General features: G+C 50.9%; 1 protein-coding gene across 4 annotated transcripts in view; it reads right to left on the bottom strand.

The window, feature by feature from the left end:
• IPPK (inositol-pentakisphosphate 2-kinase) overlaps positions 1-17,322 on the bottom strand; it is a 49,013-nt gene that overhangs the window by 18,853 nt on the left and 12,838 nt on the right. For all 4 annotated transcript variants that reach the window (XR_011431155.1, XM_014735541.3, XM_023627634.2 and 1 more), the window contains exons 4-11: positions 16,315-16,381; positions 14,269-14,390; positions 12,613-12,702; positions 6,631-6,689; positions 5,911-5,983; positions 3,860-4,139; positions 1,806-1,956; positions 1,010-1,112 (exon numbers count right to left, since the gene is read on the bottom strand). Coding sequence is in view for 3 of the 4 variants with exons in the window: in XM_014735541.3 (XP_014591027.3) it covers positions 1,010-1,112; positions 1,806-1,956; positions 3,860-4,139; positions 5,911-5,983; positions 6,631-6,689; positions 12,613-12,702; positions 14,269-14,390; positions 16,315-16,381 (945 nt within the window). In the remaining variant the exon portion in view is untranslated. The remainder of the gene's footprint in view (positions 1-1,009; positions 1,113-1,805; positions 1,957-3,859; positions 4,140-5,910; positions 5,984-6,630; positions 6,690-12,612; positions 12,703-14,268; positions 14,391-16,314; positions 16,382-17,322) is intronic.

Genomic DNA, 17,322 nt, shown 5'->3' with positions numbered 1-17,322 from the left:
CAGCCTTGGCCAGACCAGGGTGAGAGCTCTTCACATAGGGACCACACAGCACCAGGACCGCCAGGCGGGCCCACGGCTGCAGGGCAGTGCCCGCGTGCACAGGAGGGCGCCGAGTTTGGCTCCTGCACCCATCGCCTCACTCCCACTGGAGCAGGGCTGCTTGGCCACTGTGGCGTCTACAAAACCTCTGAGAGCCCAGCAGAGCCTGGGGGCCCCTCGCAGAGGAACAAGTTTAAATGCAGAAAATAAAAACAGAGAGCGACCAGGTCATACATCGAAACATTTTTTGAAACAAACGTATCAGATAGCACTCAACAAAACCTCAGGAGGATGAATATAAAGAGAGCGCGAGATACTGCAAAACCGCAGTGTGAAAGGAAGTCTGATTCCTCCTTGTGCCAAAGCTGGGGTCCTGGTGACCCTGCGGCGTGGTCACTGCCCACTCTAACAGAAGGAAACCTTACGTGTCACTTAGGAGTTAGTGAAGATAAAGACAGTCTTTTTCTAGCCAAGTTCACAGAGTCTCCGAATCCCCAATTCCACAGAACCAGGAAGAACAGGACCAGGTCTCGTCCCCAAGAGATGCTCCCAGCCACCCTGGGCCTGCGTTCTCAGGAGAGGAAGCCGTCCCCACACAGCCACGGGGGCGAGTCTGGGCCCCAAGCCAGGGCGCAAGGAGAGGATGGCTGGCATCAGCTGTTCTAAGGCTGCTGAGAAGGAAGCACAGAGTAGTGGCCCGGTCCGGGACCCCAGCACAAGGTCGGGGGGAGGGCTGGGCCTGGGGTGGGCTGGAGCCAACTCAATGAAAGAAGACCTTCCCTAAAAGCTGAGGTGACGGGGCCTCACCTGGCCCAGTCCATCTGGGGAAACTTGAGCCACTTCTATTTAATGCCCAATTTTCCTGCTTTAACCGCCTGGGTAGGTGGGGGAACAAGGTTTCTCGGGAAAACCCCAAGTGAATGTCAGGAGCCAAGGAGCACACAGTGTGTTTCTGGAAGGGCATGCTCACCTTGGTCAGTGCAAAGGCCACCGTCCCATCGTCCTCAGTGGAGAGATCAAGCAGCTTCTGGTAAAACGCTTCATCATAAGGCCCATCTATTTGCAACGTTTTTCTGAAGGAAAAAGCACCAAAAAAACAGGATGACAAAGCTGCCTGGGCTTGTTTCTTAAACTGCTGACAATGGAACAGTCACACGTCTGCTTTAAAGAACATCGAACGGGCCCTCCTCTCGCTGATGCTAAACCTGGTTCTGAAGCAGCAGTTTTAACAGGGTTGGGAACCCAGCAGGCCGGGGCCGACAGTCCTGCATTTATGACAAATGGTGCCCGGGCTGGAGACCCTAGTGAGGGGGCCGCGTGGAGGAAGGGGGTCCAGGCCAGGGGAACAGCCCTGGTCCTGCCACACGCCAAAGATGTGGACCCCAGGGATCCCCGTCAAGTCACCGGGGACAGACGAGGCTACGGTGAAGGACGCTGACAGCGCCGAGGGCTGGGCGAGCGACTGCTCAGTGGTGGAGCAGCACTGCCCCCTGCAGGCCTGCCAGGCTCACAGGACGTGCTTTCACTTCTAGAAGCAGCAAGTGACCACTGATCTGACAGGACCCTGGTCCTGCTTCCCATGGCACTGAGTCCACAGGCCAGGCCTGGTGCCTGGGGCAGGGAGAGGGGTGGCCAGATGGGCAGTCCTCCCAGGAGGCCTGGGCCGTCCTCCTGTAGGGCTCTCGCCACACTCCTGTCTTGCTCAGGGCTGCTTGGGGCCACACACAGGCCCAGGACAGGCAGGGGCGCCACCGGTTGGGCCTCACCTCTCCTCGGGAAACTCTTCCAGGTACCTCTCGACCCGCCGGTACAGAGGGTAGAGGCCTTCGATGTCCAGCAGGTCCAACATCTGCACCTGGAGGGTTTTGTACAGAAGACAGCCCTTCGGTAACCCCGAGCACTCCGGGGAGTTTTTTCCTACCAAGAACATCAGGGAAAAGGAGAGGTTTACTGTCGAGGACTGAAAAAGGCAGCGGCACAGACCGCACCCTGCCTCACGGAGCTGCTGGGACCAGGACTCGTGGGCACACGGGGCCAGGCACACAGCAAAGGGCGGACACCCATGTCCCCCCTATCTGTGCCTCTCCTCCTCTCAGCATCCTTGCCTCCCACCACACCAGCCCACGTCTAAGTCTACAGACAGACCTTCAGTCCAAATAAGAGAAGGCACAAAACGACCCCGACACCCCAAACATGCCGACATCCCCAAATACACAAGATGGCAACTGCAGAGCCCAAAGCCACAGCCCATGCAGACAGGCGGGTGACCACACCGAGGACGGTGGTCAAAGCCACTGCTGACAAGCTGGCAGCAGGGAGCCATCATCTCAGAGATGCTGGGGGAACAAAGGCCACTCCACACTCAAGCGTTCTTGGGTCCCCTGCCGGGGACCAGGTGCCACAAGGGCTGGAGAGAGACAGGGTCCGACCCATCTCTCACCCCTGGAAGGAGCAACCACATCCCATGAACAAAAAGAACAGCACTGCAGACGGTCCGAGTCCTTGCAGGGCGTAGCTGTGGCTGTGTGCGGTCCTGATGTGCTGACCGCCAAAAGACACACTTGCCACGTGGGACAGAATACAAGCACACGGACCCAGCCGGAGGGATCTGTTAAGTCACAGGCCGCCCACGCAGCGGAGCACCTCCATGTGGTCAGTGACAGTTCCAAACACACTTGCTGAGACTGATGGGTTTATGCTAATCAGGCAGAAACATCAGATTATGAAACAGCACGCAGAGCATGACCACACATCCTGCAGGTCACGCATGTGTCCACGTATGTGTCCAGGGGACGTCAGGAAGAAAGGTCCCCCGGGGTCAACAGTGCCCCAGCAAACAGCATCCACGTGGAGTCCTTCCAGACACGTTCCGTCTACTGAAATCCAGTTATGTGCCGAAGTATGAGCATAATTTCACCAAAATTTTCTAAGATGATCAGGTATCACTTTTGCAATAAGACAAAAACCCACAAAATTCACCTGTGCCGAGAAAAACTTGGCATGAGGGACAAAGGTGCTTTGTTGTGCCTGGGTGGCCGCAAGGCAAAAATGACAGCAGCTGAAAGCCACGTAGGAGCAGGGCTGCCGTTCCCCCCACATCACACCCTACGGTGTCATCAGGGCTCCAAGAGGGCACACGGGGCTGTAGGACAGACACTGAATAATCTGAGTCCCAAATAAGCTCCTGGCTATGGCTCCACGTACCACAGACCTGAGTGTGTCGTGGAGCCACCAGCAGATGAGAAAGGGGCAAACGCAGAGCCCGAGGACATTCATAGCAGAAACCCAAACCTGCCACCAGGCCGCCTTGGAGCCCGGGCGCCCCGGAGTCCCAGCAGCCCACTAGGGAGTCTGTGAGGACAGGGCTTAAAGGAAGAGGCACCTGGAGAGACAGTCCCCATGTGCCTGCGGTCACGCCTATCTGCGAACTGCTGCCAGCTGGGGCCACCCTCTGCCCTGAAGGGCCTTGCTCTATGGGACTCTGACTCCTGTGCCTCAATTCTCCATGTCTAAGAAACAGGCCAAGGAAAACCCACCCTCAGGGCCACAATGAGGATGGAGGGGACAATGCAGAGAAAGCGCTCAGCAAACCACAGAGGATGCAGACACGTGGGATGGTATTTCAGGGAAAGCCCTATGGCCCACACGTGTGCTGCAATTAACAAATCCATGTGAAAGATGAGGGATGGAGCCTCCCACCCCGGGGGCTGCAAGGTGAGAGGCCAGGGCTGGGGAGCCCTGGTGTGCCCAGGCTGCTCCTGCAGAAGCTCCGTGAGGCCAGGCCGCACCCTTGCCCGCCCACCTACCCACCCAGACCTACCTTGGCGGCGCAGTGTCCTGCTGAAAGGGCTGGCTTCACAGACACGTGGGCCCTGTGGCCCAGGCCCCAGCCTCAGGGCGCCCACCCGGCCCTTGTCTGAACCACTCAGCAGCACCCGCGTGATGACGCGCACCAGCTCCCGGATCACGGCCCTCGTGCAGTTGGGCCCACCGGCCAGGCCGTTGGATGGGAAGAAGAATGGCTTCAGGTGGCGGGCAAGCTCCCTCCGGTCAGCCACCGGGCCACGGGCGTCTGTGCAGCCGTAAATCAGCTCACCGTTCTTCCGGTGGGGAGGGAGACAGGGGATCGTCAGCCTCAACAGCCCGGCAGGAAACCACCTCACTCCCCACCACTGGCAGGCGAAGGGAGGCGACATTTCACACGGGCCCTGTCCGACGACACTGCACACTGCAGCCCTGCGGGGACACCCACCCTCACACACAATGTCACTGACCAACAGGCAAATCCCACGGAATGTGAAAACGAAGAAAAGTTCTAAAAACTGGAGACCAGAGTCCTGGCCTGAAACGCAAACCCCGAGACCAGGACAGGCAGCACACTGGCAGCTCAAGCAAACTCGGCCTGAGGCCCAGACTCCCAGAGACCCAGCCCATTACTCGAGAGGCTGCGTGACATGGTGCCACCAAGGGGGACACGGCGTCAGTCCAACCCTGAGCGGGCAAACTTCCGGCCAGGGTGGACGTCTGTCGGCCGCCAGCATCCCAGAGGGCTTCTGTCCTCTCTGACAGGCTGGGCCTGGCTCCCGCCAGAATGGAGAAAGTTGCCAGCATCACTAATGTGGAAATCTTCATCTTCAAGGCCATCTTGCCTTCTAAAACCAAGTCCAGCAAAGAAACCCCTTATGGCACCAACATTCTCAGGGCTGCAGGCAGGAACGCCCAATGGGCCTCACCCCAGGACTTTTCTGGGGGCCTCTGGTGTCTAGGGTAAAAGCCCCTAAGGGATCCCTGGTCTCCACAGATCTGAGCAGCAGCCAACCCTGGGGAGTGACGAACAACTTGCACCCAGTTTCCCATCTGTGAGACGGTATAGTCAGCAGCCTCCAGACGGTCCCCACTGGCCCCCTCCCTCGACAATCACACCCTGTAGTCCTCTCCAGGAGGTCTGGTCTGTGTGACCAACAGAATACAGGCAGAACAACAGACCATCCCTGGCAAGATTAAGTTATAAAAGATGCTACAGCTTCCGTCTTGATGGCTCTCTTCTCAGACCACAGCGGCCACACTGAGCAGCCCCGTGGAGCCCCATGTGGCCAAGAACTAATGCCTGCTGCCCATAGCTGCAGGCCCATCCTGGGAGCAGGGCCCCTGGCCCCAGCCAAGCCTGCAGATGGGATACAGCCTCAAGAGGAACCCTGAGCCAGAACCAGCTATGCTGCTCCTCAATTCCGGAACACGGAAACTGTGAGATGACAAGTGGCTGTTGGGCAGCAGTGATGAGACAGACGAGGACAGCCCCTGCTCTACCCTGAGCTGGTGAATGGGGTCCACCCAATCCAAGAAGAGGTGTGGACGGGGCATTCCTTCAACAGCGAGGTTAGGATTCAGCAGCATCGTGCCTCTCCTGAGAGGCCCCTATCAGAACTGTCAGAGCTCACAGGTGTGGGTGTCTAGGGCAGTGGGGACACAACTGAGGCCACTGCTGGCCACGGGACCAGGGGAAACCACTGAGAGACGCTGACCCTTGAGACTGCCTTACAGCGGGAGGAGATGTACCCAGCAAGGGGAAAGTGGGAGCTCCTGGGAGGAAAGCAGGCCAAGACAAAGTGCCGAGGCGAAGCCAGGTGCCAGGGGCTGGGGCAGCCTTAGCCCGTCAGGATGCTGGCCCTTGAGCAGGTCAAGGAATCAATGTCACATACTCCAGGAGTTTCAGGATGCCAAGCCCGTGGAACTAAAGGACCATGCCCAGACACCCTCATCTTCAAGGTCACAGAGCCCCATCAGGGACCAGAGCACCAGAGCTCACTTGGCTCAGTCCAGACACCCAGTGGCCCCACCCCAGAAGTGCCATAAAACAGAAGCAACTCTTACCTTAAAGATCTTTAAGTTGTTCTGGGCCTCCTGTAACAAGCTTTTCAAGGCAAAGTGCATTCTCTGCTTATTTCTAAAAGGGGAAAGTTTTGATAGAATTACAAGCAGTCTTTGCTTCTGCATTCACCTGCCTCTGGCTCAGGGGATGCGCCTGAGAGCAGCTGCTCAAGGTCTCCAGACTTTGCCGGTCAAGGAGCCGCATTCTCTCCACTCCTCCTCACAGAGGCACACACAACACGGCCCCTAATCCCCAACCTGCTCTCTGCCCCTTCTTCATGGCAACATCTCCCCAGCCTCTAGATCCCACAGGTAACCTTCGAGAACCTATGGAGGCAACCCTGACCCCAGGCAGAACCTGAAGCCCTACCCAGGGGCCTGGCTATCTGCAGATGAGTAGCCCCCACCTCACGGAAGGCCCCCCCCCACCACCCCCACCTCACAGAATGCCCTCACCATTGCCTCCACCTCACAGAATGCCCCCCCACCACCCCTACCTCACAGACTGCCCCCACCACCGCCCCCACCTCACAGAATGCCCTCACCGTTGCCCCTACCTCACAGAATGTCTCCCCACCACCCTCACTTCAGAGTGTCCCCACCTCAGAGAACACCCCCCACAACCCCTGCCTCACAGAGTGTCCCCACCTCACAGAAAGTACCCCCACCATCCCTACCTCCAGGGAAGGTGGCACTAAGGACAAAGGAGAAATGTTTTCTTACCCAGAATAGAGATCGAGGGGACAGTATTTACTTATCTGCTTCCACTTCCCAGTTGCCACCTGTTAAAAAACCACCGTATGGTGTCAGTGATTGGACTGGGGGCAGCACTGGGCTAACTCTTAACACACAGAACAGCCAAAGGACTGAGATGACACAGGTGGCTGAAGGTCCTAGCAGATGCCACCACCTCTGGGTGCACATCACTAGCTGGGGCAGGAGAGGGGGAGGGCTGGACTCCAACCCAAGGAAACCTCAACCCTCCTCTGAGAGCCTCACATGGCTGCCAGCCCAGCCCTCCACAGTGAGTAGGGAAGCAGAAGCAAGCTAAATGACATGGCTAAATTTTGGTAATCAGATGAATAAATCTTTAAAATTATAATATCCAGCAAAGTGAGGTGTGGCTAACAAGTAATTTTGTATTATCAGCAAGAAGATAAATTGGCACAACATTTTGAAAGGCAACTTGCTGTTTTCCATCAAAATTTTAACTGTGGGTGTGCCCTGACTTGGCAAATCTACGAGGAATCACCAGGTCAAGGATGTTCAAGGAGAAACCATATGTTAAACCACAAAACTAGTCTCAATAAATTTAAAAGACATGAAATCATCCAAGTGTTCTCTAAACTCAGTGGAATGAAATTAGAAATCAATAACAAAAGGGAATTTGAGAAATTCACAAATACGTGAAAACTGAACACATTCCTAATCAACAATGAGTCAAAGAAGAAATCAGAAGGGAAATCAGAAAATAAATTAAGACAAAAATGAAAACACAGGGGGCCCAGCCCTGTGGCCAAGTGGTTAAGTTCGCGTGTCCTGCTTCAGTGGCCTGGGGTTTCACAATTCAGATCCTACACGCAGATGTGGCACCGCTCATCAGGCCATGCTGAGGTGGTGCCCCACATAGCACAGCCAGAAGGACCTACAACTAGAATATACTACTATGTACTGGGGGGCTTTGGGGAGAAGAAGGAGGGAAAAAAAAAAAAGAAGCTTGGCAACAGATGTTAGCTCAGATGCCAGTCTTTAAAAACAAAAAGAAATGAAAACACAATATACCAAAATTTATGGGAGGCAGAGAAAAAGCAGTACTTAGAGGGAAGTTTATACTTGTAAACACCCAAATTAAAAAGAAGAAAGATCTCAAATCAATAACCTAATTTTCTACCCTAACAAACTAGAAAAATAAGACCAAACCAAATCCAGTGTAAGCAGAGGGCAGGAAATAGTAAAGATTAGAGCAGAGATAGATGAAACAGAGAATAAGAGGGAAAAATGGAGAAAGTGAACAAAACCAAAAGTTATTTCTTTGAAAAGATCAACAAATATGACAATCCTTTGGCTAGATCAAGAAAAAAAGAGGCAGGACTCAAATGACTAAACTCAGGAATGGAAGAATGGACAAAAGTATCAACCCTGCAGAAATAAAAAGAATTTTAGAGGAATACCATGAACAATCGTAAGCCAACAAATTAGAGGAAATGGACAAACTACACAACTACCAAAACTGACTCAAGAGAACATAGAGAATCTGAACAGACCAATAACAAGAGACTGAATCAGGAATCAAAACTCTTCCAACAAAGAAAACTCCAGGACCAGATGGCTCTACTCGTGAATTCTACCAAATGTTTAAAGAATCAACACCAATACTCAAACTCTTCCAAAAAACTGAAGAGTGGAGGGAAGGAACCACTTTCTAGTCATTCTGTAAAGCCAGTTATTACCCTGGTACCAAAACCAGACAAAAACATCACTAGAAACCAGTATCCCTTAAGAAAAAGTCCTCAACAAAAACTAACAAACCAAATTCAGCAGCATGTTGAAGGGATTATCCATGTATAATCATGTGGGATTTATCCTGAAATACAAGGGTGGTGCAACATATGAAAACCAGTCTACGCACTACATCAGATTAACAGGAAGAGGAAACACCTTCCGATCATCTCAGCTGATGCGGGCAGGACAAGCATTTGACAAAATTGACATTTCCATGTGCAAAAAAAAAGGAAACACTCATAAAGAACAACTATGACAGACTCATGGTGAATCCTACACTCTGGCGAAAAACTGAAAGCCTTGCCCCTAACATCAGAAACAAGATAAGGATGTCCACTGCAAATTCTAACCAAAGCAATTAGGACAAAACACAAATAAAGGGCATCCAGATTGGAAAGGAAGAAGTAAAACTATCTCTCTCTCTATTTACAAGTGATCTGATCATATACAGAGAAAATCCTAAGAAACTACCAAAAGAAAAAGAAAAATCAGAGCAAATAAGTTCATCAAGAAAGCATAAAAGATCAATATGCAAAGACCAATTGCATTTCTCACCTCACACCCATTAGGATGTCTACTATCAAAAGACAGAAAAGAACAAGAGTTGGCGAGGATGTGAGGAGATCGGAACTCCTGTATACTGTGCTGGGAATGTGCAATGGTCCAACTGCTCTGCAAAACAGCCTAGTGGTTCCTCATAACTAAAAGCAGAATTACCATATGATCCAGCAATTCTCCTTCTGTGTGTAGACCCCAAAGAACTGAAAGCAGAGTCTCAAGGAGATACTTGTACGTCCATGTTCAAAGTAGCATTATTCACAGCAGCCAAAAGGTGAAAGCAACCCCAGTGTCCATCAGTGGATGATGGATGAAGAAAATGTGGTAATACATTCAATGGAATATTATTCAGCCTCAAAAAGGAAGGAAATTCTGACACATATGACAGCATGGATGAAACTTGAAGACATTACGCTAAGTGAAATAAGCCCATCATAAAAGGTGAGCGACTGTATGATTCCCCTTATATGAGGTCCGTACAATAAGTAAAATTCAGAGATAAAAACTACAATGGTGGTTGCCAGGGGCTGGGGAAAGAAAGAAATGTCAAGTTTTTTAATGTACAGAGTTTCAGCTTTGCAAGATTAAAAACGTTCTGGAGACAGATGGTGGTGATAGCTGCACAACAACATGAATGTGCTTAACACCATTGAACTGTCCACTTAATGGTTAAGACGGTAAATTTGATGTTACATGTATTTCACAATTAAATGTATATATTAAAGAATCAGTTGTATTTCTATGCAATAAATAACCTAAAAATGAAATAAAAGAAAATTCCATTCACAGTAGCATCCAGAAATATAAAATACTTAAGAATAAATTTAACAAAGGAATTATAAGACTTCTACACTGAAAACTATAAAACATCACTGAAAGAAACTAAAGACCTAAATAAATGGAAAAAACATCCTGTATTCACAGATTATTAATACCGTGAAGGTGGCAATACCTCCAAGTTGATCCGCGCTTCAACAGGCTCCCTATCAACATCCCAGCTGAGAAAACTGAGAAGCTAAAGGCATTGAAATTGAAAAGGAAGAAGTAAAACTCTCAATTCACAGAGGACATGATCCTATACATAGAAAATTCCAAATAATCTACAAGAAAACTCCTAGGGCTAATAAACAAATTCAGCAAAGCTGCAGGGTACAAAATCAATGCACAAAAATTAGTTGTGTTTCTATACACCAACAATGAACAATCCAAAAAGGAAATTAAGAAAGCAGTTCCATTTACAATCACATTTATAATATTACAAAAGAACAAGATACCCAGAAATAAACTTCACCCAAGTAGTGAAAGACTTGAACACTGAAAACTACAAAATGTCGCTGAGAGAAATTAAAGGTCTAAATCAGTGGAAAGACAGCCTGTGTTCACCAGTTATAAGACTTAACATCATGAATACAGCAGTACTACCTGAAGTGGTCTACTGATTCCTGCAGTTTCAGTCAAAATTACATGTCTTTTTTTAAAGAAATGAAAAATCCAATCCTCAAATTCATATCTAATTGTATGGGCCCCCAATAGCCAAAACAATCTTGAAAAAGAAGAACAAAGCTCGAGGACTCACATCTCCTGATTTCAAAACTTATAATAGGGGCCAGCCCCGTGGCTGAGGCTTGGGCGGCCCAGGGTTTCACTGGTTCGGATCCTGGGCGTGGACGTGGCACCGCTCATCAAGCCATGCTGAGGCGGCATCCCACATGACACAACTAGAAGGAGCCACAACTAAAACTACACAACTATGTACTGGGGGGCTTTGGGGAGAAAAAGCAGGGGGAAAAAAAGAAGAAGAAGAATATTGGCAAGAGTTGTTAGCTCAGGTGCCAATCTTTAAAAAGAAAAGAAAAAAATAAAGTTATAGTAATCAAAACAGTGTGATCTGGCATAAAGACAGATATATAGACCAAGAGAATAGAATAGAAAATCCAGAAATAAACCCTCACATATATGGTCAAACAGTTTTCCACAAGCGTGCCAAGGCCACTTGATGGAAAAAGACAGTTTTTTCAACAAACGGTGCTGGGAAAACTGGATATCCATAGGCAAAAGAATGAAGCTGGACCTCTTCCTCACACCATATACAAAAATTACCTCAAAATGAGTCAAAGACCTAAACATAAGAGCTAAAACTGTACAACTCCTAGAAGAAAACATAGGGGAAAAGCTTCATGACATTGCATTAGGCAAAGTTTTCTTGGATATGACACCAAAGGCAGAGGCAACAAAAGAAAAAGTAGACAAATTGAACTTTATCAAAATTAAAAACTTTTGTGCATTAAAGGACATTATCAACATAAAAAAAAGGCAACCAACAGAATGGGAGAAAATATTTGCAGATCACAAATCTGATAAGAGATTAATATCCAGAATATATAGAGAAGCCCAAAAACTCAACAAAAAAAAACCACCCGATTCAAAAATGGACAGAAGACTTAAATAGACATTTCTCCAAAGAAGATAAACAAACGGCCAATGAGCATGTGGAAAGATGCTCAACATCACTAACCATCCATTAAGGAAATGCAAATCAAAACCACCATGAGACACCCCTGCACTCATTAGGATGGCTATAATCACAAACAGGGACAATAACAAGTGCAGACGAGGATGAAATTAGAACCTGCATACCCTGCTGGTGGGACTACAAAATAGTGCAATAGCTGTGGTAAACAGCCTGATGCATCCTCAAAAAGGTACAAAATTTCCCTAAGACCTAGGAATTCCACTCCTAGGAATTTACCTGAGAGAACTGAAAACCGGGACTCAAACAAGTACATGTACACGCACGTTCACAACAGCCGAAAGGCGGAAACCCACATGTCCCTCCACAGATGAAGGGACAGACGGAATACCCCCACACAAGGGACTGCTGATCAGCCACCAAAGGAGTGAAGTGGTTAACACGCTACCACATGGATGAAGCTCACAACCATTACGCCAAGTGAAAGAGAACAGTCACAAAAGGCCACATGCTGTGTGATTCCATTGAAATGAAATGTCCAGAACAGGCAAATCCACACAGACAGGTGGTTGCCAGGGGTTGGCAGGATGGGGGACTGGAAAGCAACTGCTAATGGGGACAGAATTTTTTTTTGAGGTGATGAAAATGTTCTGGAATTAGATAGTGGTGATAGTTGCACGATCCTCTGAATATACTAAAATCCACTGAATTATACTCCTCAAAAGGGTTCATCTTAGGGTATATGAATTATACCTCAACTTAAAACAAAAAAAAAGGGGCTGGCCCAGTGGTACAGCGGTTAAGTTTGCATGTTTCGCTTCGGTGGCCCGGGGTTCGCTGGTTCAGATCCCAGGTGCAGACATGGCACCGCTTGGCAAGCCATGCTGTGGTAGGCGTCCCACATATAAAGTAGAGGAAGATGGGCACAGATGTTAGCTCAGGGCCAGTCTTCCTCAGCAAAAAAGGGAGGCAGATTGGCAGCAGATGTTAGCTCAGGGCTAATCTTCCTCAAAAAAAAACCAAAAGGTGAATATGAACTATTTGTGGAAAAAAGTAAATCATAAATATCTACATTTTCTTCATTCTTCTGAAAACTCTAGGTGGTCACACCTCAGGCCCAGCCACCCATCACAGCTCTGTGCATGGAAGGAAGCTGGGCCACCAGCTCTTCTCACCTTGAGGTGCTGGTGCATGCAGTAACGACACACCTTATGCTTCATCTCATGCGTAACATCACTGGAGAAGGGGATAAACCCACATTTTGGCTGCAAAATAAACAAGGGAGGAAAAATTGCTCAGGGAGAAATCACATACCTTTAAGTAGATATATAACTAACTGTGGTCACGTGCCACAGAACAATCTTTCGGTCAACTATGTACTGCACATGTGATGGCGGTCCCATAAGATCAGCACCACACAGCCTAGGTGTGCAGGCTACACCATCTAGGTTTATGTAAGTGCCCTCTATGACGTTTGCACAACCACAAAATCACCTAATGACGTGGTTCTCAGAACATATCCCCATCGTTAAGTGACTCATGATTGTACAAGACAATGAAGTACAACACCCAGGAGAATCAGCAAGCGTCAGATGTAAACATTCCCGAAAGCTGCTTTTATCTTCAGGCCCCAGTAGGAACTGATGCTTCCCTCACTGTATCATATACTCACCTCTGCTGCTAGAGAATCCAAGGCCAGACTCTCAGTGGGGAAAAAAGTGGTGCCTCAATTGCTGGCTTGACAAAGTACAGCACAGAGTGTTTTCATTACAGAAGGCGACTGGAAAGACTCTGGGAGTGCAGATCGGCCTCGAGCCCCCAGCTCCAGGAAGCAGAACCCCACTCCCTCTGACAAGAACTCATGAACAGGGAGGCGGCCATTTGACAGTGGCTGGGCCCCCAGAATGTCTGGAACTCTGGTTGCCTCTCAAAAGCCATAGTTTCTGGACACATCCAATGTGCAAGACCCAGGCTTAGCATCGGGCACTAGAGACCACGCTGCCTGTCGTCTGTGATGCCTGGGACACTCACCCTCTGGTTGGGGAAGCAGAACATCAATCCAGGCTCTGAGTGCTCAAGGCCAAGGGCATAACCCAGAAGTCACCGCCACAGAGGTTTGGAGGAAAGAGACAAATAAAGGCCTGGCCTGGACGTCTGGGCTTCCTGAGGGAGACTCAGGCAGCCACCCTGGATGCTGGGCAGCAGGGCTGAGGCCTGGGGCCTGGCCCTTCTCCAGCCATCTCTGGCCTTTGTTGCCCCCACCTTGGGATTGCTGGCCTTGACAAACCAGGCCTTGAGAGTCACTCGGGTTTCTGTCCCTCTAGCGACGTCCCCCTGAGCAGGACTGAAGCAAAGGAACGGAGTGCCACTCAATCTAACAGGCGACCCTCGAAGTGAGCTCCAGGAACGTGGCGTACAGTGTCACCGAGCAGCCAAGAGGGCACAGCTGGGAAGGAGTTCAGGAGGGGCCTGCTGAGCTGCACCCACCAGGGAAAACAGGGTGGGTAGAACCCTACACACTTCCTTCAAGTGGCCGTCGGCCTGGGTTTGTCCCTGGCTGGCTCCCCATCATGAGCCTATCCCTGGGGGTCCGGGAAGCCATGCCCCTTGGGTCTGGCCGGTGGGACAAGCCAGAGCAGCAAGGTGATGGGGGCAGGCACGGAAGGAGCAGGAAGCCGAGTCTCTGGGAGCTGGTGGGCTGCCTGGGCCCGAGAGGGGATGCAGGGCCCAGCGTGGGGAACACCAGGAGCTTCTGTGGGAAAGTGCTCTCCAGGTAGCTGACTCACAGATTCCCTGCTCCCCACACCTTTTGTCCCTTAACAGAAGTTCACCTTGATCTCTACACACAGAATGGGCCGGTGCTCTGCAAAATGGTAGGTCTGAAGTCGGGCTAAATTGGGAAGGCACAGAGCATAACCACTCAGAGTGTCCAGGTCCTTGTCACAGCGAGATTCTGGAAAAGAGAGCAAGGAAAATACCTGAGAACCACTGCAAGAGAGATCACCAGACCCTGTGGCAAAGTGCGGCCCCCTGTGTGGCCTCCTGTGGAGGAGGAGCCAGCCGTGCCCAAGAGAGGCCTGGCCTTGGCCTCCGCGTCCTGGAAGGTCATTTCTAAGCCTGGACATCCTGCCTGAGGAGCGTCTGTGTTTGCCGTGGAGGCTGAGTCACATGACTGTAACACCGAGATGCGTGCTAGGGTGTGGGCCCTGCAGGATCAGCTTGACGTGCGGAGGGGCTGGGGGTTGAGGGCAGCCGCAAGGCAGTCAGTGTGTCCACACACCAGGCCCCAACAAAACCTGGACACCACAGCATGGGGAGCCTCCCTGGTTGGCGTTCCTCCATGCGTGTGGCCACACATGGCTGCTGGGAGAAGCAAGTGCTATCCATGACTCCAGCAGGAGAGGACACCGGGAAGCCATACCAAGTCTCTTCTGGACCCACCCCAGTGCCTCATCCCTCAGCTGGCTTTAATCTGTGTCCCTTTGCTGTGACAAGTCATAACCAGGAGGATAACAGGGAGCTCTGTGGAATCCTTCTAGCAAATTATCAGACCTAAGGTTGCTGCTGGGGACTCTGAAACGTGCAGTTGTCAGCAAAATGAGGGTGGTCTCAGAGACTGCACCCCAGTTCTGTGACGCGCCTCAGCCAGGCGCTCAGAGAGGAAGAAGGAGCAGGCTCTACCTTCCTCTTGAAGCTGCTCCTTCAGAGAGCCCAGACGCAGCTACTCCCTGAGCACTGGCTGCAAGCAGCTGCAGTGGACAGGCACGGAGGGTGGGCCTCCAGGCCCAGGGGAAGCGGCTTTCTTCCTTCTACCTAACGAGGCTGACGACAAGTCATCATCACAACGGGGGACAGTCCTCATTACTATCCAGTGGCACAAACTTATATGCTAAATATAAAATGACGATGGTAAGGGGCGCTGGCAGCTGGGGGGCAGACCCCAGAGCAAGCCTCAGTATGTCTTCCTCTAAATGAGGAAACAGCCCAGACACAGTCGCAGCTCTGAACACGGCTGCGGCCTCCCTCCCTCTCACTGGCCCTTTCCACACGTGGAGCCCTGTCATCGCTGCTCCCCAAACAGGAAGCTCCAGGGCACAAGTGTGCTGCTTGCTTTAATTTTCCTAATCAAATACGGAAGGATTTTTACATTGGCAACTGTACCCTGACTGCCTGACACGTGTCAGGAGAAGGTAATTCCATCCTCTACTATACAGACTTTATGCCTTTGTCTCTGACTGTGAAAGGAATGCCTTAGAGCTGGTTGCCGTCATTACCGAAGGAACAAAATGCAGCAAAGGTGCATGAGATGATGGAGGGGGAAGTACATAGGCGACCTTGGGGAGGGTACGCCAGGCGAGGTACATAGGGGATGGGGGGAGGGTATGCCAGGCAACCAGGGGAGGTACATAGGGGACGGGGGAGGAACGGCCCACAAAAATTCATGTCTCCCACCTTCCCCGGGGAGGACAAGCAGGCCGGGCAGATTCCAGCTTCTGGGAGAAGATGCTCAGGACTGCCGACCCTCTAGCGCCTGGCCCACACTCCATGGGTCAGGTCCACCCTGGTTTTCCTTTTGACTTCTCCAGGCCACCTGCAGCTACTTTCCCTTCCCCACGTGCCCCCTAACTCCTTCAGCTCCCTCCCAAATGCATCTTTGTTTCTCTTAACTGGTTGTTGGTCATCTATCCTCCGCAGTGATCCAGGTATCCGATGCCCAGAAGTGTATTCACCAGCTCCTAGGGTTCCCACCTGTGAGAGTAAGCCTCTGGCAAAAGAACTGCTGAAATCTACATGTGCCTGACATTAGCGATAACGTCTAACACTCCTCAAATGGAACACGTAAAATTACAAACAAAATTTGTGTTAGAGACCCTTACCTGGTCTTTCAGACTGTACCTTTAAACAGAGCTGCTTCACAAAGTCCAGAGGCAGCTGAACAACTTCCTGTAAAAACAAACACAAGAGGCTCAGAGTGGGCCGCACAACAACGCAATGCCACAGAACTGAGCACCTAAAAAGTTAAGATGGTAAATACTATGTCACGCATATCTGACCACATGACAAAAACACTAGTGTGTGGGTTTCAGGACGGAAAGCCACCCTCTCACTTCACAGACACTTCCAGAGTAAACCCAGGCACTGATGTTCCCGTGCGCTAAGAGCCACGGGCCCTCCTCAGAGCGGCTGGCGGCCCTTGTGGTGGTGACCAGCAGCACAACCCAAGGCACCCAGTCAGTCTGCCCAGAGCACCCCTCATACGCCGATCCTCTGCTCACCGCGACCTTGGCTCAGTCCTCATCCTCGCAGTGTCTGGGGACGCCAGGGCAGGGCCAGAGGCAGGTCTCTGCCTGCACTAACGTTCCTTACCAGCTGTCTCCTCAGACAACCCAAGGCTTCCCGCACTCCTGCCCAAGCAGGAGCTCGAAAAGAGTGATCGCACGTCAATGGCCAGTGAGACGTCCCTGCACCCATCAGCCACGGGACTCACGGGGACAACACTCAGTGCATTTGGGCGAAAAACAAAGAGCAACTTCTCTCCACTTTGCTGTTTCTTTGCAATTTCCCAAAGTAAGAGTTTTTATTTAATCCACCATGTTCCCCATGCTTCCAGGGTAGTAGCATTCTAACTTCTGAAGAAGCCCCACAGGGATGCAAGAGACCTGCCTAGAATGAGAATGCCGGGATCCTGTCAGAAGGTACATCACGCCTTCTCCATCCCACACTGTCACATGGCTGCCCTATCACACGGATGTACCCATGCTGGCCCGTGGCTGCCCTGTCACATGGATGCAGCCACGATGGCCCGTGGCTGCCCCATCACATGGATGCAGCCACACTGGCCCGTGGCAGCCCTGTCACATGGATGCAACCACACCAGCCCGTGG

This window comes from Equus caballus, chromosome 23, assembly GCF_041296265.1.
Source record: "Equus caballus isolate H_3958 breed thoroughbred chromosome 23, TB-T2T, whole genome shotgun sequence".
Lineage (NCBI taxonomy): Eukaryota > Metazoa > Chordata > Mammalia > Perissodactyla > Equidae > Equus > Equus caballus.
Note: the sequence above shows the minus strand (reverse complement) of the source record. Positions and strands in the feature narration are given on the sequence as shown.